The sequence below is a fragment of the Peromyscus eremicus genome, chromosome 5, assembly GCF_949786415.1.
Source record: "Peromyscus eremicus chromosome 5, PerEre_H2_v1, whole genome shotgun sequence".
Classification (NCBI taxonomy): Eukaryota; Metazoa; Chordata; class Mammalia; order Rodentia; family Cricetidae; genus Peromyscus; species Peromyscus eremicus.
Window position 1 is genome coordinate 118,724,073 of NC_081420.1, and position 15,185 is coordinate 118,739,257.

The window sequence follows — 15,185 nt, forward strand, 5'->3', positions numbered from 1 at the left end:
TGTTTAAAGGTAAAAGAAACCACCAACTAACTAAGCTTTATAAAGATGGGAATCTTATTGTTTTGGTGACCTGGGAGATATAATTATTAGTTTGGAAAAGGGACAAATTTATATCCTAGTTTCAACTCATTCCTCTGTTTTAAGTATTTGCCTAGTTTTCATTTGTGTCCTGGGTGACCTCTAGTCCTGAAGAGTTCCCAACTTGGGGCCACCTGTTAGCTTTACAGTTGTGTGTGTCAAGGAGGAGCTTCGGGTCTCTTTACTCCCCCTTTCTCCCTGACAGGTACATGCTAAGTAGCCCTGGAATAGCCCCACTAAGTTTCTTGGGTTAGAATCCTTTTTTTTTTTGGTTTTTTTCGAGACAGGGTTTCTCTGTGTAGCTTTGCGCCTTTCTTGGATCTCGCTCAGTAGACCAGGCTGACCTCGAACTCACAGAGATCCGCCTGGCTCTGCCTCCCAAGTGCTGGGATTAAAGGCGTGCGCCACCACTGCCCGGAGGGTTAGAATTCTTTAGATGAGCATCTAGTATTGTAGATGTGCATCTACAAAAGTCGGTGTGGCTTGTCTCTGAATCTGGAACGTTGCAGGTTCAGGATTAGTCCACTGAATTGAATGCCACATGTTATCTATGTACATGTGTCTTTGGACCTCTCTTTATCTTTTGCCTGTAACCATGTCACTGATTCTCTCAGACTCTTCTTTCTCTCTAGAGATTCTGGAGGCACCACTGTGGACAGAGCCAGAGGGACAAGAATAGGGACTGACAAAAAGTGAGGACTGGGGGTGGGATTAAAAATGACTCGAGTTAAAATTCAGACAGTTAAAACTTATGGGAGCACTCTACTTCTAAATTGAGTCAGATTCCTTCAAATTCTGCTTCTTAATTGACTCTTTAGTGGTTGGAGAAGTGTGTCCCTGTGCACTATTGAGACAGCTATGCTCGCAGTTTGGAAAGCGCTGTGCCTCTTTTTAGAAGTTTATGCTGCAAATGGAATGCTGGATGTGCTTGTCCCTTTGTGCTCTGCTTTCCCAGTCTCAGCTAAAGGCTTCGTATTAATGCCAGGTATACGAAATAGCTTATTACATTGTTTGAGGGAATTTTTGTTTCTTTTATACTGTCCTACAAATACCAAAGATATATTAGTGGATTAACAAGTGTTTGTTGAATGAATAAATTTGTATAAATAAGAAAGTGATTTCTTTCAAAATTTGATCTCATATATATAAAATATCAGTAGGTATGGTGGAGGATTTTGGGAACTCTATGATTGTGATCATTTGACTTGAAGCAAACCCATTCTAGCAACAAATTGCCTAAGAAATACATCAGAATGATAGAAATTTATTCTCTCAGTTCTGTAGGCCAGGCGTCCAGAGGGTCTGGGGAAATCCTCTTTCTTGCTTCTTTTAGCTAGTGTTCACAAGTGTCTTTGGCTTCCTTGACCGGTGGTGTCATAACTCCAGTCGTTGCCCTGGTCCTGTCTTTGCTGTGTGTCTGCATCCAAAGGTCCCTCTCAGAGTACCAGGCGCTGGGGCTGGCTGCTAGTGCTGCTCAGTAGTGGAGTGCTTGCCCAGCGTGTGTGAGACCCTGAGTTCATCCCTGGCACTGCAAACACATAGCAGACAAGCAAACCTAAGTAGTTGTTGGATAGCTACCCAACTGCAGTAAAACCTCATCTTGATTTTCTCTACAGTAGTCCTATTTCAAATACGATCCCACTCACAGATACAGTGATACAGATACAGTGTAGATACGACTTTCAGGAACACACGTGCAGGAGAAGCAAATAGTGTCTACCCTTCCTTCTCGGCCTGGGCACTGTTGACATTTTAGACATGATAATATCACAGGGATGCTTCACATGGAGAGAATGGGACACGAGGGTACAGCACTAATGTTGAAAGTAGCCTTCTTTAAACCAGCTCATTTACTGCAGATGCTTTTCTAACAGTAACTCCTTGCTCTCTTTGTAGGACCACTGAAGCCAGAGATAACTGTGTCCTACATCGCCGTCGCAACGATATTCTTTAACAGTGGACTGTCGTTAAAAACAGAGGTACTGTCACCTGCGGGCACACGAAGAGCAGTGCAGAAAAGTTAACTTGATTCACTGTGTAAAGGCTTCACTGTGACAGAAAAGGACCTGGACAGCAGCAGGACGAGCATGCTGTGTCTACATAGGATCTTCAGAGTTGAGCATTGAGGACCTAGAGATGGGATTAGAATGCCTATTTTGTTTTATATATTCATTTATTTATTTTCTTGAGACAGGGTTTCTTTGTAACAGCCCTGGCTGTCCTGGAACTCACTTTGTAGACCAAACTGGGCTCAGACTCATAGAGATCTGCTCCCTTTGTCTCTAGAGTGCTGGGATCAAAGGTGTACGTCACCACCGCCCTGCTTCATGACCATGCTTTTAATGAAGAAATTGGTGTGAAAGTACCCTTATGAAGAGATGTAAGCAAGGAAATAGAAAGTAAAACTGTAATACTGTATCTCACATACTACAGAAAAAAGATGTGTGGTAATACTAACAATTAAAAATGCATTTTTGAGCCAGGTGTGGTGGCGCATACCTCTAATCCTAGTGTCTAGGTACTTTCCTCTTGCTGTGAAGAGACACTGTGACCAAGGCAACTCTGAAAAGGAAGGAAGCCGCTAAGTGGGGGCATCAGGCTTCAGAGACTGAATCCACTGTCATCATGTTGGGGAGCATGGCAGCAGACAGATAGGCATGGCGCTGGAGCAGAGAGCTTGCATATTGAGACAACAACCAGGAGGCAGAGAGTGCTAACTGGGCATAGTGTGGGTTTTTGAAACCTCAAAGCCTGGGAGGAGAGGAGAGGAGGGAGGGGAAACTCTGGTCAGTATGTAAAATAAAGGAAAAAAATGTTAATTAAAAAAAAAAAAAAAGAAAGAAACCTCAAAGCTCACCCCCAGTGAAACACCTTCTCCTGCAAGGCCACACCTCCTCTTTCCCAAGCAGTTCTACCATCTGGGGACCAAGCATTCCAATACATGAACCTATGGGGGCCACTGTCATTTGACCTTGTGTTCAGGGTGCTGAGGTCAGGGCATTGCCATGAGTTTGAAGTTAACCTGAGCTATACAAAACTAGAACCAAAATGAAGAAATAGTTTTTTCTTTTAAAAATTAGGTTTATTTTTTAATGGTATGTATAAACATAAGTTGTGAATATGTTTTTAGAATGGTAATGGTAAAGTACCTACTTCATATCTTAACTTTTGGAGAAAACTGTAGTACACCTGCTCTGCTAAGGTATATTGAGACTCATTAGGTGTTTGGTTTCTATAACTCTCGTGGGTTATCTTTTGTTCCTAGGCCTTATGCTGTCTACTCAGGTTTGTTATGTCGTGTCTGAACTCCCTTTTATAGAGCACATTCTAGCATTCTGATAGTTGTCCTAAGAGAAACATGTTGGTATTGTTACTTGAAGTCACAGTCTGTCATGCATGTAGGAGATGGTCATCACTGATCCAGTCTTCACTGAAATGGATCCTCTCAAAAGGAAAGATACAGAGAGATTGTCACATGTGAGAGAGGCGTGAGGAAGACTTGTAACTCTCACTGACAGTGCAGGAAGAAAAGATAATACCAGTGGTTTCTCAGGACAAAGTTATAAAAATATAATCTCTAGGGGTTGGGAGATGTCTTGGTGAGTAAACGCTGTGCAAGTGTGAGGACAGTGTGTGAGTGTGAGGACAGAGTGTACAAGTGTGAGGGCAGTGCAAGTGTGAGACAGGAGTGTGCAACTGTGAGGACAGAGGAGTGTACAAGTGTGAGGACAGAGTGCGAGTGTGAGGTCAGAGGAGTGCAAGTGTGAGGACAGAGTGTGCGAGTGTGAGGACAGAGGAGTGCAAGTGTGAGGGCAGTGCAAGTGTGAGACAGGAGTGTGTGAGTGTGAGGACAGAGTGTAAGTGTGAGACAGGAGTGTGCAAGTGTGAGGACAGTGTGCTAGTGTGAGGACAGGAGTGCAAGTATGAGGACAGAGTGTGCGAGTGTGAGGGCAGTGCAAGTGTGAGACAGGAGTGTGCAACTGTGAGGACAGAGTGTGTGAGTGTGAGACAGGAGTGTGCGAATGTGAGGACAGGAGTGCAAGTGTGAGGGCAGTGCAAGTGTGAGACAGGAGTGTGCAAGTGTGAGGACACAGGACTGTGCAAGTGTGAGGACAAAGTGTGCAAGTGTGAGACAGGAGTGTGCAACTGTGAGGACAGTGCAGGTGTGAGGGCAGTGCAAGTGTGAGGACAGAGTGTACAAGTGTGAGGACAGGAGTGTGCAAGTGTGAGGGCAGAGTGCACAAGTGTGAAGACAGAGTGTAAAAGTGTGAGGGCAGAGTGTGAGCTCCCAGGACCCACGGAGGAGCTGGGTGGGTGGGGCACCCACTGCAATCTCAACTCGGCAGGTGGGTGGGATTCCCTGGTAAGATGGCTAGCCAGACCAGCCAAAGGGGAGTTGTGGGTTCGTGGAGACACCCTGCCCCTCAGTAGACACACTGGAGAGGGAGTGAGAAAGACACGGGGCATCAATCCTGTGTCTTTCTCACTCTCCGCATGAAAGTGCATACATGTACACCACAGACATAAATGTGTATCCTCATGCGTGTAAACATACTTGTATACATACATGCACAGCACACACCTAAATATGCCAAAAATAATTATAACATCTTATTCTTATAGATGGGAGAGTCTTATTATAGTGTGGGTTTCATTTCTTTCTTTCTTTCTTTTCTTTTTTTTTTCTTTTGAGACAGGGTTTCTTTGTGTAGTCCTGGCTGTCCTGGAACTCACTCTGTACACCAGGCTGGCTTCAAACTCAGAGATCTGCCTGCCTCTGCCTCCTGAGTGCTGGGATTAAAGGCGTGTGCCACCACAACCCGGCTCTCTTTTTTTTTTAAAAAAGAAATGGCATTTAAACTTAAAATTCTGGTTCAGCATTGTGTCTCTTACTTTGGTATTATTTGGTTTTACTGATTTATTTTTATCTTTTATTCTTTGATAGTTTCATGCATGTACACAGTGTATCTTGATCATATCCACTCCCAACTTCTTCATTCATCTCCCCTGACTCTGAAACCCATGCTTCTCCTGCCTTCGAGTCCTCTTTAGTTTCTCTCTCTCTTCCTTTCTTCCTTTCTTCCTTCCTTCCTTCCTTCCTTCCTTCTTCTTTCTTTCTTTCTTTCTTTCTTTCTTTCTTTCTTTCTTTCTTTCCTTTCTTCTTTCTTTCTTTCTTTCTTTCTTTCTTTCTTTCTTTCTTTCTTTCTTTCTTGTTTCCTTCCTTCCTTCCTTTCTTTCCTTTCTTCTCTTTCTTCTCTTCCTTCCTTCCTTCCTTCCTTCCTTCCTTCCTTCCTTCCTTCCTTCCTTCCTTCCTTCCTTTCTTTCTTTCTTTCTTTCTTTCTTTCTTTCTTTCTTTCTTTCTTTCTTTCTTTCTTTCATAACCTGCTGAGTCTGGTTGGTGCTGCTCTGATGAACATGGGTGGCCTGTTTATTGGTGGGTACACACTGGAAACGAAGTGAAGTGGCTTCTGACCCCAGCAGCCATCAGTTGCCAGTGACTCCTTAGCTACAAGTAGAACCTCATGAGTTCCTCCCTCTTCTATGCTGGAATAATTGTTATTTTTTAGAGATTTATTTGGTTTTATTTTATGTGTATGGGCGTCTTGTCTGCATGTATGTTAGTATACCACATGCATGGATGCTTGAGGTCATCAGAGCCCCTGGAACTTGAGTTATGTACAGTTCTGAGCTGCCATGCTCACGACTGGGAATTGATGCTGGGTCCTCTGGAATAGCAGCCAGTGCTCTTAACCACGGAGCCATCTCTTTAACCCATCCATGTTGGATTTATTGACCTAATTGATTTTGTGCAGATCTTCTGCAGGTAATCACAGCTACTATGAGTTCATGAATGCAGCTGGCATGTCATGTCTAGAAGGCAGAATTCCATAACACTCCTTACCCACCTGCCCTTAGCATCTTTCTGTTCCATCGCTTGTAATAGGCTCTGAGCCTTGCGGAGATCGAGATAGTTGTCTCACTTAGGACCGAACACTCAACAGTTACTTATTCTCAGCACTTTGAACAGTGAAGAGTTTTTGCACTAATTGATGTCTACTGTAGAAAGGAACTTCTCTGACCAAGGTTGAGAGCAGCTTGAATCTATGGATATAAATTAAACATTTAGAAGGAAGTCTGACAACATGCCTGTTTAGCAGAACAATAGCAGATGCCCCTCTATACCCGTCCCCCTCATCCCAGGGTCTGTGACCTCTCCAGTCACGGACTTTTGATCAGGTTTACAGGACTAGGCAAGATTTCTTTGCTGTGGAACAGGCCTTAAATCTGTTGTTAAAAGTGGTTGGTTACCTTCATAACAGTCATGCCATTATTACACGAGTGGGCCCATCTTGGATAAAGGGTTTATATTCTGGATCCTTACCCAGGGTCCAGTGCTAGATAAGTGATGACTTTTATCCTCCAGTAGCCTGCATGGCACCTCTGGCACTATGAAAGCTAACTAGCAAAGAAGTTTTCAGGTCAGTTCAAGCTTGATTTCTCTATATGCTATAACCAAAGTGCATATTGTCCTCAGCAATAGGGTTTTTACCCTGTAGTTATTGTGGGTAACCAGGAACAGTGGCAACAACTTACGTTGTTTGATGGGCCTCTGGGGTTTCCCTTGCCAATAACTTGTTGGGAGTTATCTCATACCTGGCCTTGAGATTTTCACTTAATAATGCATGTCTTCTAGGGGAAGCATGATCCATCATAAAGGGTACACCCTTTCAAACACTTTTAAAAATTTATTTATATGGATTTATTTATTTTTATTTTATGTTTATGGGTGTTTTGTCTTCGTGTATATCTGTGCACCGTGTGTGTGTTGCCCATGGAGGCTTAAGGAGGTTGTCGGATCCCCTGGGACTTGAGTTACAGATGGTTGTGAGCTGCTGTGTGTGTGCTAGGAAATGAACCTGGGTCCTCTAGAAGAGCAGCCACTGATCTTACTGCTGAACCATCTCTCTAGCCTCTAAACTCTTTCAGAAATTATATTTTAATTAGCTTATAAAATGGTGGATTTCCATAGCCTTTTAAAGTACACTCTTAGTCTGATTAACCAGCCCTGCTCCTCCCTTCCTCCCTTCCTCCACTTCTATCCCTGCTAAAGCTCTAATCCCCAGTGTTTCCTTCATTTCACATGTGTTCTACACCCCTCTTTCCACAAAGGCCTGTTGCCCTCTGTCATGAGCCCTTTTTGACGCCTGACTTCTACAGATTCTCCAAATTAAACACACAAGTCTTCAGCTGATGGACATCTAGGTAGATTCCATTTTCTAGCTATTGTCAGTAGAGCAGCTAGAAATGAATATATATATATGTGTATATATATAAAATATTATATATATTATAGATTTTCAAGTATTTCTGTGTGGTAGGATATGGATGTAGATTTTTGTGGTAGGATATGGACCCTCTGGGTATGTGCCCAGGATCATAGCTAGGTCACATGGTAGGGTTTTGGTGTGACCTGAGTGAAGATTGTGCTGGCTACTTTTTGTCGACTTGAACTAGAGTCATCTGGGAAGAAGGAACATTATTTAAGGGAATGTTTCCATCAGGCTGCTTGTAGGCAAGTCTGTAGGGGCATTTCCTTGATTAATGATTACTGTAGGAAGGACCACACACTGGATGGTGCCACCTCTGGCATGGATGATTTAAGAAAGCAGGCTGAGCAAGCCATGGAAAGCAAGCCAGTAAGCAGCTTTTCTCCATGGGTTCTGCTTAGTTACTGCTCCAGGTTCCTGGTTGAGTGCCCGCTCTAAATTTCCTCAGTGATGGTCAGTAACATGGAAGCATAAAATGAAATAACCATTTTCTTCCCAGGTTGCTTTTGGTCATGGTGTTTATCACAGCAATAGAAAGCTAACTCAGACAAAGAATAAAGCCAATTACCCCCTTCTCAGGTCACCCTGTTAATAACATGGGGGACTGATTTTGTTAATTTTTTTCATTCTGTAGTTTTTAGGCTGTTAAAACTCTTACGGGGTATGTTTTGATATACTTAGGATTAATGTGTAGTGTTTAGAACTGATAGATTGCATCCCAGCAATTCTAAATATTCTCACTGATGGGTTGCTGTTCTGAAAATAACTGATGCAGGATGTGTTTTCCTGTTCTTTTCATTGTAGGCCTTTTAGAAATGTTATTGTTAGAGGTAGCCACCGGTAGAGGGAGCAGGCTGTCTGTGAGTGCCTGAGTTCTACAGTGGGCTCTAAATGTGGGAAAGTGATGCAGAATGGAGTTTGCCGTGCTGCGGTGCAGGTCAGCCATGACTTGGAGGTAGTGATGCAGAATGGAGTTTGCCGTGCTGCGGTGCAGGTCAGCCATGACTTGGAGGTAGTGATGCAGAATGGAGTTTGCCGTGCTGCGGTGCAGGTCAGCCATGACTTGGAGGTCTTCCTGCTGGCCTTGGCTGATGCTTTGTGGAGCAGCTGCCTTACCAAAGTCCTCTGCTTGGGACATTGCTCTAACTATGTCCCCTGGTATCTATTTAATGGCTACAGCTGTTATTTATGCCATGGGCAAGAGACTTCATGTCTCTTACTCCTTAGCTTCTTATTTAATGTTATTCTGTAAAGCAGCCAACTTCGTGGATTGTAAGAGTTGATGTAGGAAGAATGTCACAGCTATCGGCATTCTCTAAGGACCAACTTCTGTGAGCACCTAGGAAGCCTTCATAGTTACCAGCTCATTTGGATGTAATGATGAAGTACTTTGATCCTGTACTTCATTGTGGTATGTGAGTAGCCATCAAAGCCATTTCTCCATCAAAGACCCTTTTCAAACCAGTACAGCAGTCCGTCATATTCAAAAGTCATTTAACTTAGATTCTATCAGTGACTAATGCTAGGCCATCTCTAAGCCCTGCTGTTTTCAGGGTTAGTCCAACAGTTAGGAAGTAGGAAGTAACAGTTTTGTAATTTATTTTTTACTTAATAATCCTAAGTGAATTTAACTGGGTCTTGATTTTTTTTGTGTGTGTGATTATTATTTTCTATCTTATTTGGTCCTAGAATAGTGCATTTTTGTTCATTGGAGATAGTAAATTATTGACAAGTCTATTTGAAAGCATTTGGGTTTGTCCTACTCAGCTTTGATTTATATTGAATATTTCATAGAATGTTATTTTATTTGCGTTTGTATTTGTATATAGTGTATGTGTGTGTTTGTGTTTGCATATGTACATGTGCACAACGTATGGAGGCCAAGGTCGCTGTGTGGCGTTCTCTGTCGCTCTCCACATTAGTTTTGAGACAGGGTTTCTCACTGAACCCGTTCTCACCAACTAGCTAACCTGGCTGCCAACTGAACCCCAGGGCTCTGCCTGTTTGTACTCCTTCCTCCATACACTAGGGTCACACACACAGTTTACCACACCCGGGGTTTGTAGAGGTGCTGGGGATCCAAGCACCGGCCTTTATGCTTGTGGAGGAGGCACTTTACAAATTGGCCCATCTTCCCAGCCAATTTGACTAATTTATGAAAATCATAAAGGGTCCTATGCTAATGCAATGTTAAATTTTTAGTTTTTCATTTGTTTGTTTGTTTGGTTTGGTTTTTCAAGACAGGGTTTCTCTGTGTATCCCTGCCTGTCCTAGAACTTGCTCTGTAGACCAGGCTGGGCTAGATCTCCTCGAGCTCCGCCTGCCTCTGCCTCCTGAGTGCTGAGATTAAAGTTGTGCGCCACCAATGCGGCTAAATCTTCGGTTTTATGACTATTGACTATTGGTTTCTAATTTTTGAAAAGGTTTGAAACGATTTTGGAAATTTTGTTATGTTGAAGTACAGTGAGATTTAATTGAACTTAGCTTATGTGTAGCCAATATAGTAGTTACTTTTACACTTCTGTGACCGATATTGTGGACAGACACAACCTAAGAGAGGAAAGGCTTATTTGGGCTCGCAGTTCCTGCTCACCCTGCCAGGGACAGCACAGTGAGACAGCTCTCACCAGCGGGGATGTGTGTGGAGGTCGTTCACGTCATGGAAGACCGGAACAAGATGGGGTGCGATGGAACCAAGGCCCAGGCTCTGACTTTCCATGGTCTGCTTCTGGAAGATTCCATACCCTCTGAGAGCAGCGCCAACCAGCCGGGACATAAACATTCAGAATAGGAAGTCAGGACTGCGGAGACGGCTCAGTGGGTAAAGTACTCGTGTAAACACTAGGACCTGAGGTGTAATCCTCAGGACCCAGGTGAACACCAGACTAATGGCGTGCATTTGTAACCATGGCACTGTTGGGGCAGGGTCAGGTGGATCCCAGGGGTATCAACTAGCTGAAATGACAAGCTCCAGGCTCAACAAACAAACAAATACATACATAAATAAACGAAATAAAATGAAAAAATAAACAGGTGGAAAGTGATAGAGGATGCCCATGTATTCATGGGCTGGGCACCTGCACATACTTGAGTGTGCATGTACACACACACACACACACACACACACACACACACACACACACACAGAGGAATGAACCTGTGGGGAAACTATACATATTCTAACCTTAATATCCAACTTCAGACTTACATTTTCAGAGAACTGTGGCAAAGCCAGTTCATTTAAACAAATACGTAAGTGTCTGTGGCTATAGGGCACCATGGTTAGCTCTAGGAACACAGCAGAGCTCAGAGCCTACAAAAGGGTCCTGAGGAGGGCAGAATAGACAGGGTTCTCTTTGTTTCTAACCTGATGACGGTTTTTGAAATCCCATTAGCTGAACAGTGAATACAGCAGATTCTCAGCTTTTGGTTCTGCTGCTCGTTTGGAGCCAAGAGCTCCGCTGCTGACTCTCAGACAGGAAGGCCCAACAAGGGCTGGGAGGGAAATTGATGTGTAATTAGCGTATTTCTGTGCCCTCGGCAGAGCCCGGCTTTCAAACGTCTCTTGATGCTCTCTGAGGCTCTGCTGTAGTCAGTATGTGGTGTACAGTGGATTTGCCTGTATTATGTGTAAATGAACAAACTGTCCCATGGAGCCAGTTTTCAGTTACTCATGGTGGTGTATTCCAACATATGGCCTTTAATTCACATAAATAAATATGGAATAATACTATCTTGGCTTTTATAGGACTTACTGCTTTTTATTTTCTATTTCCTTGTTTTTGTATGTGTGTGTATATGCATGTTTTATGTGCCTGTGTGTCCATGTGTGTGCACGTGTGCCCGTGTGTGTGTGTGTGTGTATACATATTTGTTTGCCTGTGTGCATGCCTGTGTGTATGTGTATGCCCGTGTGTGTACCTGTGTGTGTGTGTACCTGTGTGTGTGTGCCTATGTGTGTACCTGTGTGTGTGTGTGTGCATGTGTGTGTGTGTGGGGGGGTCAGAGGACTTCCAGTCTTGTTCCTCAGCCATTGTCTCTGATCCCCCACCCCTTTATTTTTGCGACAAGGTCTCACTGGCCTGGAACTCACCAAGTAGGCTAAATTGTCTTGCTAAATAGGCTAAAAGTGCTTGTCTTTGCCTCTTTCATCCTAGGGTGACAAGTACATGACAACATGCCTGGCTTTTTAAAGATGGGTTCTGGAGATCAAACTCAGGTTTGGGTGCTTGCAGTGGGATGGGGCCTGGGAGTTCTGGAGGTGGAACCCAAGGCCTTGTCCATAAATGGCAAGCAAGCACTCTGCTACTGAGCACTCTCTCAGCCCCATTCAGCATTTCTTTCTTTTTTTTTTTTTTTTTTTTTTTTTTGGTTTTTCGAGACAGGGTTTCTCTGTGTAGCTTTGCGCCTTTCCTGGAACTCGCTTGGTAGCCCAGGCTGCCTCGAACTCACAGAGATCCGCCTGCCTCTGCCTCCCAAGTGCTGGGATTAAAGGCGTGCGCCACCACCGCCCAGCCCCATTCAGCATTTCTTGAATGAAGGAACATGTTGCCAGCTTTCTCCGTAGCTTGTGCCAGGGGTGGAGTGTAAGTAAGGTCTTCTGTTTCATCCTCGGCAGTAGTTAGTAGTTCACAGCGCTGGTTAGCCTTCAGCCTATGTAACCGTTCACCCATGTGCTAGGTGTGTTTTTTAACTGACAGATACGTGGTATGAACAGTCTACAGGGAAGAGTGGTTGTTTTGGCTGATGGTTTCATAGATTTCCGTCTGTGGTCTGCTGCTCCGTCACTTTGGCTGCCGTGAGGCTGAGGGTCACTGTGGTGGGGGAGGGCTTACTTGGCAGAGCTGAGGAAGTAAGACACATGAAGGGGAGGGACTAGGCATACCTCCTGTGACTACTTCCTCCAGCCTAGCTTCACCTCCTAAATTTTCCACCACCTCCCCGTATAATGCCATCTGCTGGATGCTATCCTTTGCCACATCATCCTGTGGGGACATTCCCTGTGCAAGCTATAACATCCCCGATTTGCACATTTAAGTTGTCTTTAGACTTGGCTCTTCACAGATAATGTTGTGGCTAGCCATATTGTATAACTGGTGGAATGCTTGCCTAGTAAGAATGAAGCCCAGGGTTTAATCCCTACCACTGAGTAAACCAGGCGTGGTTGGCACATGCCTGTAATTCCAATACTTAGATGATAAAGGCAGGGGATCAGGATGTCTTTGGGCTGTTTATAGAATTTGAGGCCAGCCTGAGCTACTTGAGATCCTGTCTCAAAACAAACAAGCAAATAAACAAAAGGGCAAATAAATAGATAATATAATAGTCTTATATATGAACATTTGTAACTACTTTTATCTTTGGAATTAGTACCTAGAAATAAAATTGTGTTTAAGAGATTGTATTATTCTTGGTATATATTCCCAAATTATTCTTGAGAAAAGTTATGACATTTGATAGACCCGTCAGAAATATGTGAAAATGCCTTGCTTGTGCATTCTAGCTAAGATTTTTATTATGATACCCCCCCCCCCCCCCCCCCCCGACAGGATTTCTCTGTGAAATAGTCCTGGCTGTCCTGGAACTCACTCTGTAGACCAGGCTGGCCTTGAACTCACAGAGATCGCCTGCCTCTGTCTCTGGAGTGCTGGCATGTGCCACCACTGTCCAGCTTAAGATAATTTTTTCATGTAGGTAAACATGTGTTTTATTTATATCATTAAGAATCTTAGAATCTATACTACTCTAATGCTAGTTTGCTTTTACTGTATAGTCTAGAAATATACAGATCTGAATTCTTAGAGCATATTAGATAGCTTAGAGGTTTTATATGAAACTATTTTATAATCATCCTCATGCTTCTTCTCTTATAGCCTCTTATACACATGCTTGTAAAGGTCTAAGACTTGAAGCAATTCAGCGTTCAGAGCTTAGGCCCGTGACGCCACTTTCCTAGTGCTGTCTCTGCAGAGTTTGTTTCTCACCCTTGTCCTTGTGTCCTTCACTCTCCAGGAGCTGACCAGTGCATTGGTGCATTTGAAACTGCATCTTTTCATCCAGATCTTCACACTTGCCTTCTTCCCAGCAACAATCTGGCTCTTTCTTCAGCTGTTATCGGTCACATCCATCAATGAATGGCTTTTAAAAGGGTACGTTTAAACCTTTTGACAAGATTCTTTTAATGGGGCAGCTCTCGTGACATTATTGTTCCTATGGCAACTACAAACCAAAGGACTTGTGTGTTAGAAGGAAAGGAGACCTTCATAAACAGTCTGTTAAAACAATAGAATTTCATCAGAGGTTCAGGAAAGAATTGTGTAGCAGAATCGTAAAGTAGATCCTGTGCCTCATTTTAAGGTTCCAGAATGTACACTTTGTGGGCATTTAAAGTGAGTAGGAGAGGACCTAGGAGATGGCTCAGTGATAAAGAGTGCTTGCTTATGCAAGCATAAGGACCTGAGCATGCCTGTGACCCCCAGGTTGTAGGAGATAGGAGGATTGATAGGGTTTGCTGGCCACCAGCTTAGTTCCAGGTTCCGTTCCTATCTCAAGGGAGTGACATGGAGATTGAGAGAGTATTATACCCACTGTTCTCCTATGCTCTCTGGGCCTGCACAAACATATGCACCCCCTGCCCCCTTCACAGACGTGAGCGTCGGAAGATACTAGAGGATTCCAGATCTGTCTGCATGGGAATGTAGGCTGTCGACTGGTGCCTTACCTTGCCTATCTGTGTCTTTTCAAGCATGGACTGATAATGTCTGAATGTAATGTCTGTTTTAAAAAGGCATAATAGGGCTGGAGAGATGGCTCAGAGGTTAAGAGCACCGACTGCTATTCCAGAGGTCCTGAGTTCAATTCCCAGCAACCACATGGTGGCTCACAACCATCTGTAATGAGATCTGGCACCCTCTTCTGTATACATAATAAATAAATAAATCTTTAAAAAAAAAAAAGGCATAATAAAAGTGTATGTGTGGGACAGATACTTAATTTTTCACCTACTCTGTTTTATGTTGATGTTATAGTTAATTTAACAGGAGATTTATTAGAATCTTTTCTTTCATGAAAAATGTTACCATGTTTAATGAAAAGAATTTAGCAATTGAAAAATTAAATAAATAGTTTAAAACTAACCTCACTTCAGCATCATGTTATAGCTGCTAAAATACCAACCACAGAGCCCAGAGGTTGCCCTCTGACCCTACCCCTGGCACATTGTGTGACTTTCAGTACAATTATCTCCTAGTTTAGATCTGCTTTTCTCTGTATAAAATGGGGACAACCACACTTTAATCACATACTTAATGATGTTGATTACATCAAATTTTTCCATCCATGGCATGATTTCTTTGTTATCCATTTAGCCGTACTGTGTGCCAGAGTGGACACACTGAAAATGAGTGGTGTCAGAGGGAAGTGTGCAGGGGACGGAGGTGGGGAAGGGAGAGGGGTTGGGGTGGCCTGGCTGCTGATAAGCTCTGATTCTTCCCAGAGTTCTTGGGGAGAATGTTCTTGGCAAAGGAAACAATGTACAAAGGCAGTCAGGCAGAAGCAAGCCTGGAGTGTTATAGATAGGTTCAGAAAGCAACCCATGGGCATGTCCTGGCCATGTAGTAGAAGGACAGTAGGATTTGGAGGGAAAGGTATCCAGGTGCTAGATGCACAGTCTTGTCAGCCACAGCACTGTGCTGCGGTCTTCTGGTGCTGCAGGAAGCTGCTGCAGGGCTGCAATGAGGAAAGCCCGTGATGTGAGTCCTGTTTGCATGGGAAGCGTTG

General features: G+C 43.6%; 1 protein-coding gene across 4 annotated transcripts in view; it reads left to right on the forward strand.

Annotated features, from left to right (window-relative positions):
- Positions 1-15,185, forward strand: part of Slc10a7 (solute carrier family 10 member 7) — a 239,102-nt gene that overhangs the window by 6,357 nt on the left and 217,560 nt on the right. For 3 of the 4 annotated variants that reach the window (XM_059264287.1, XM_059264286.1, XM_059264285.1), the window contains exons 2-3: positions 1,975-2,057; positions 13,419-13,555. In XM_059264287.1, the coding sequence (XP_059120270.1) occupies positions 1,975-2,057; positions 13,419-13,555 (220 nt within the window). The remainder of the gene's footprint in view (positions 1-1,974; positions 2,058-13,418; positions 13,556-15,185) is intronic. The other variant, XM_059264288.1, reaches the window with a different exon arrangement.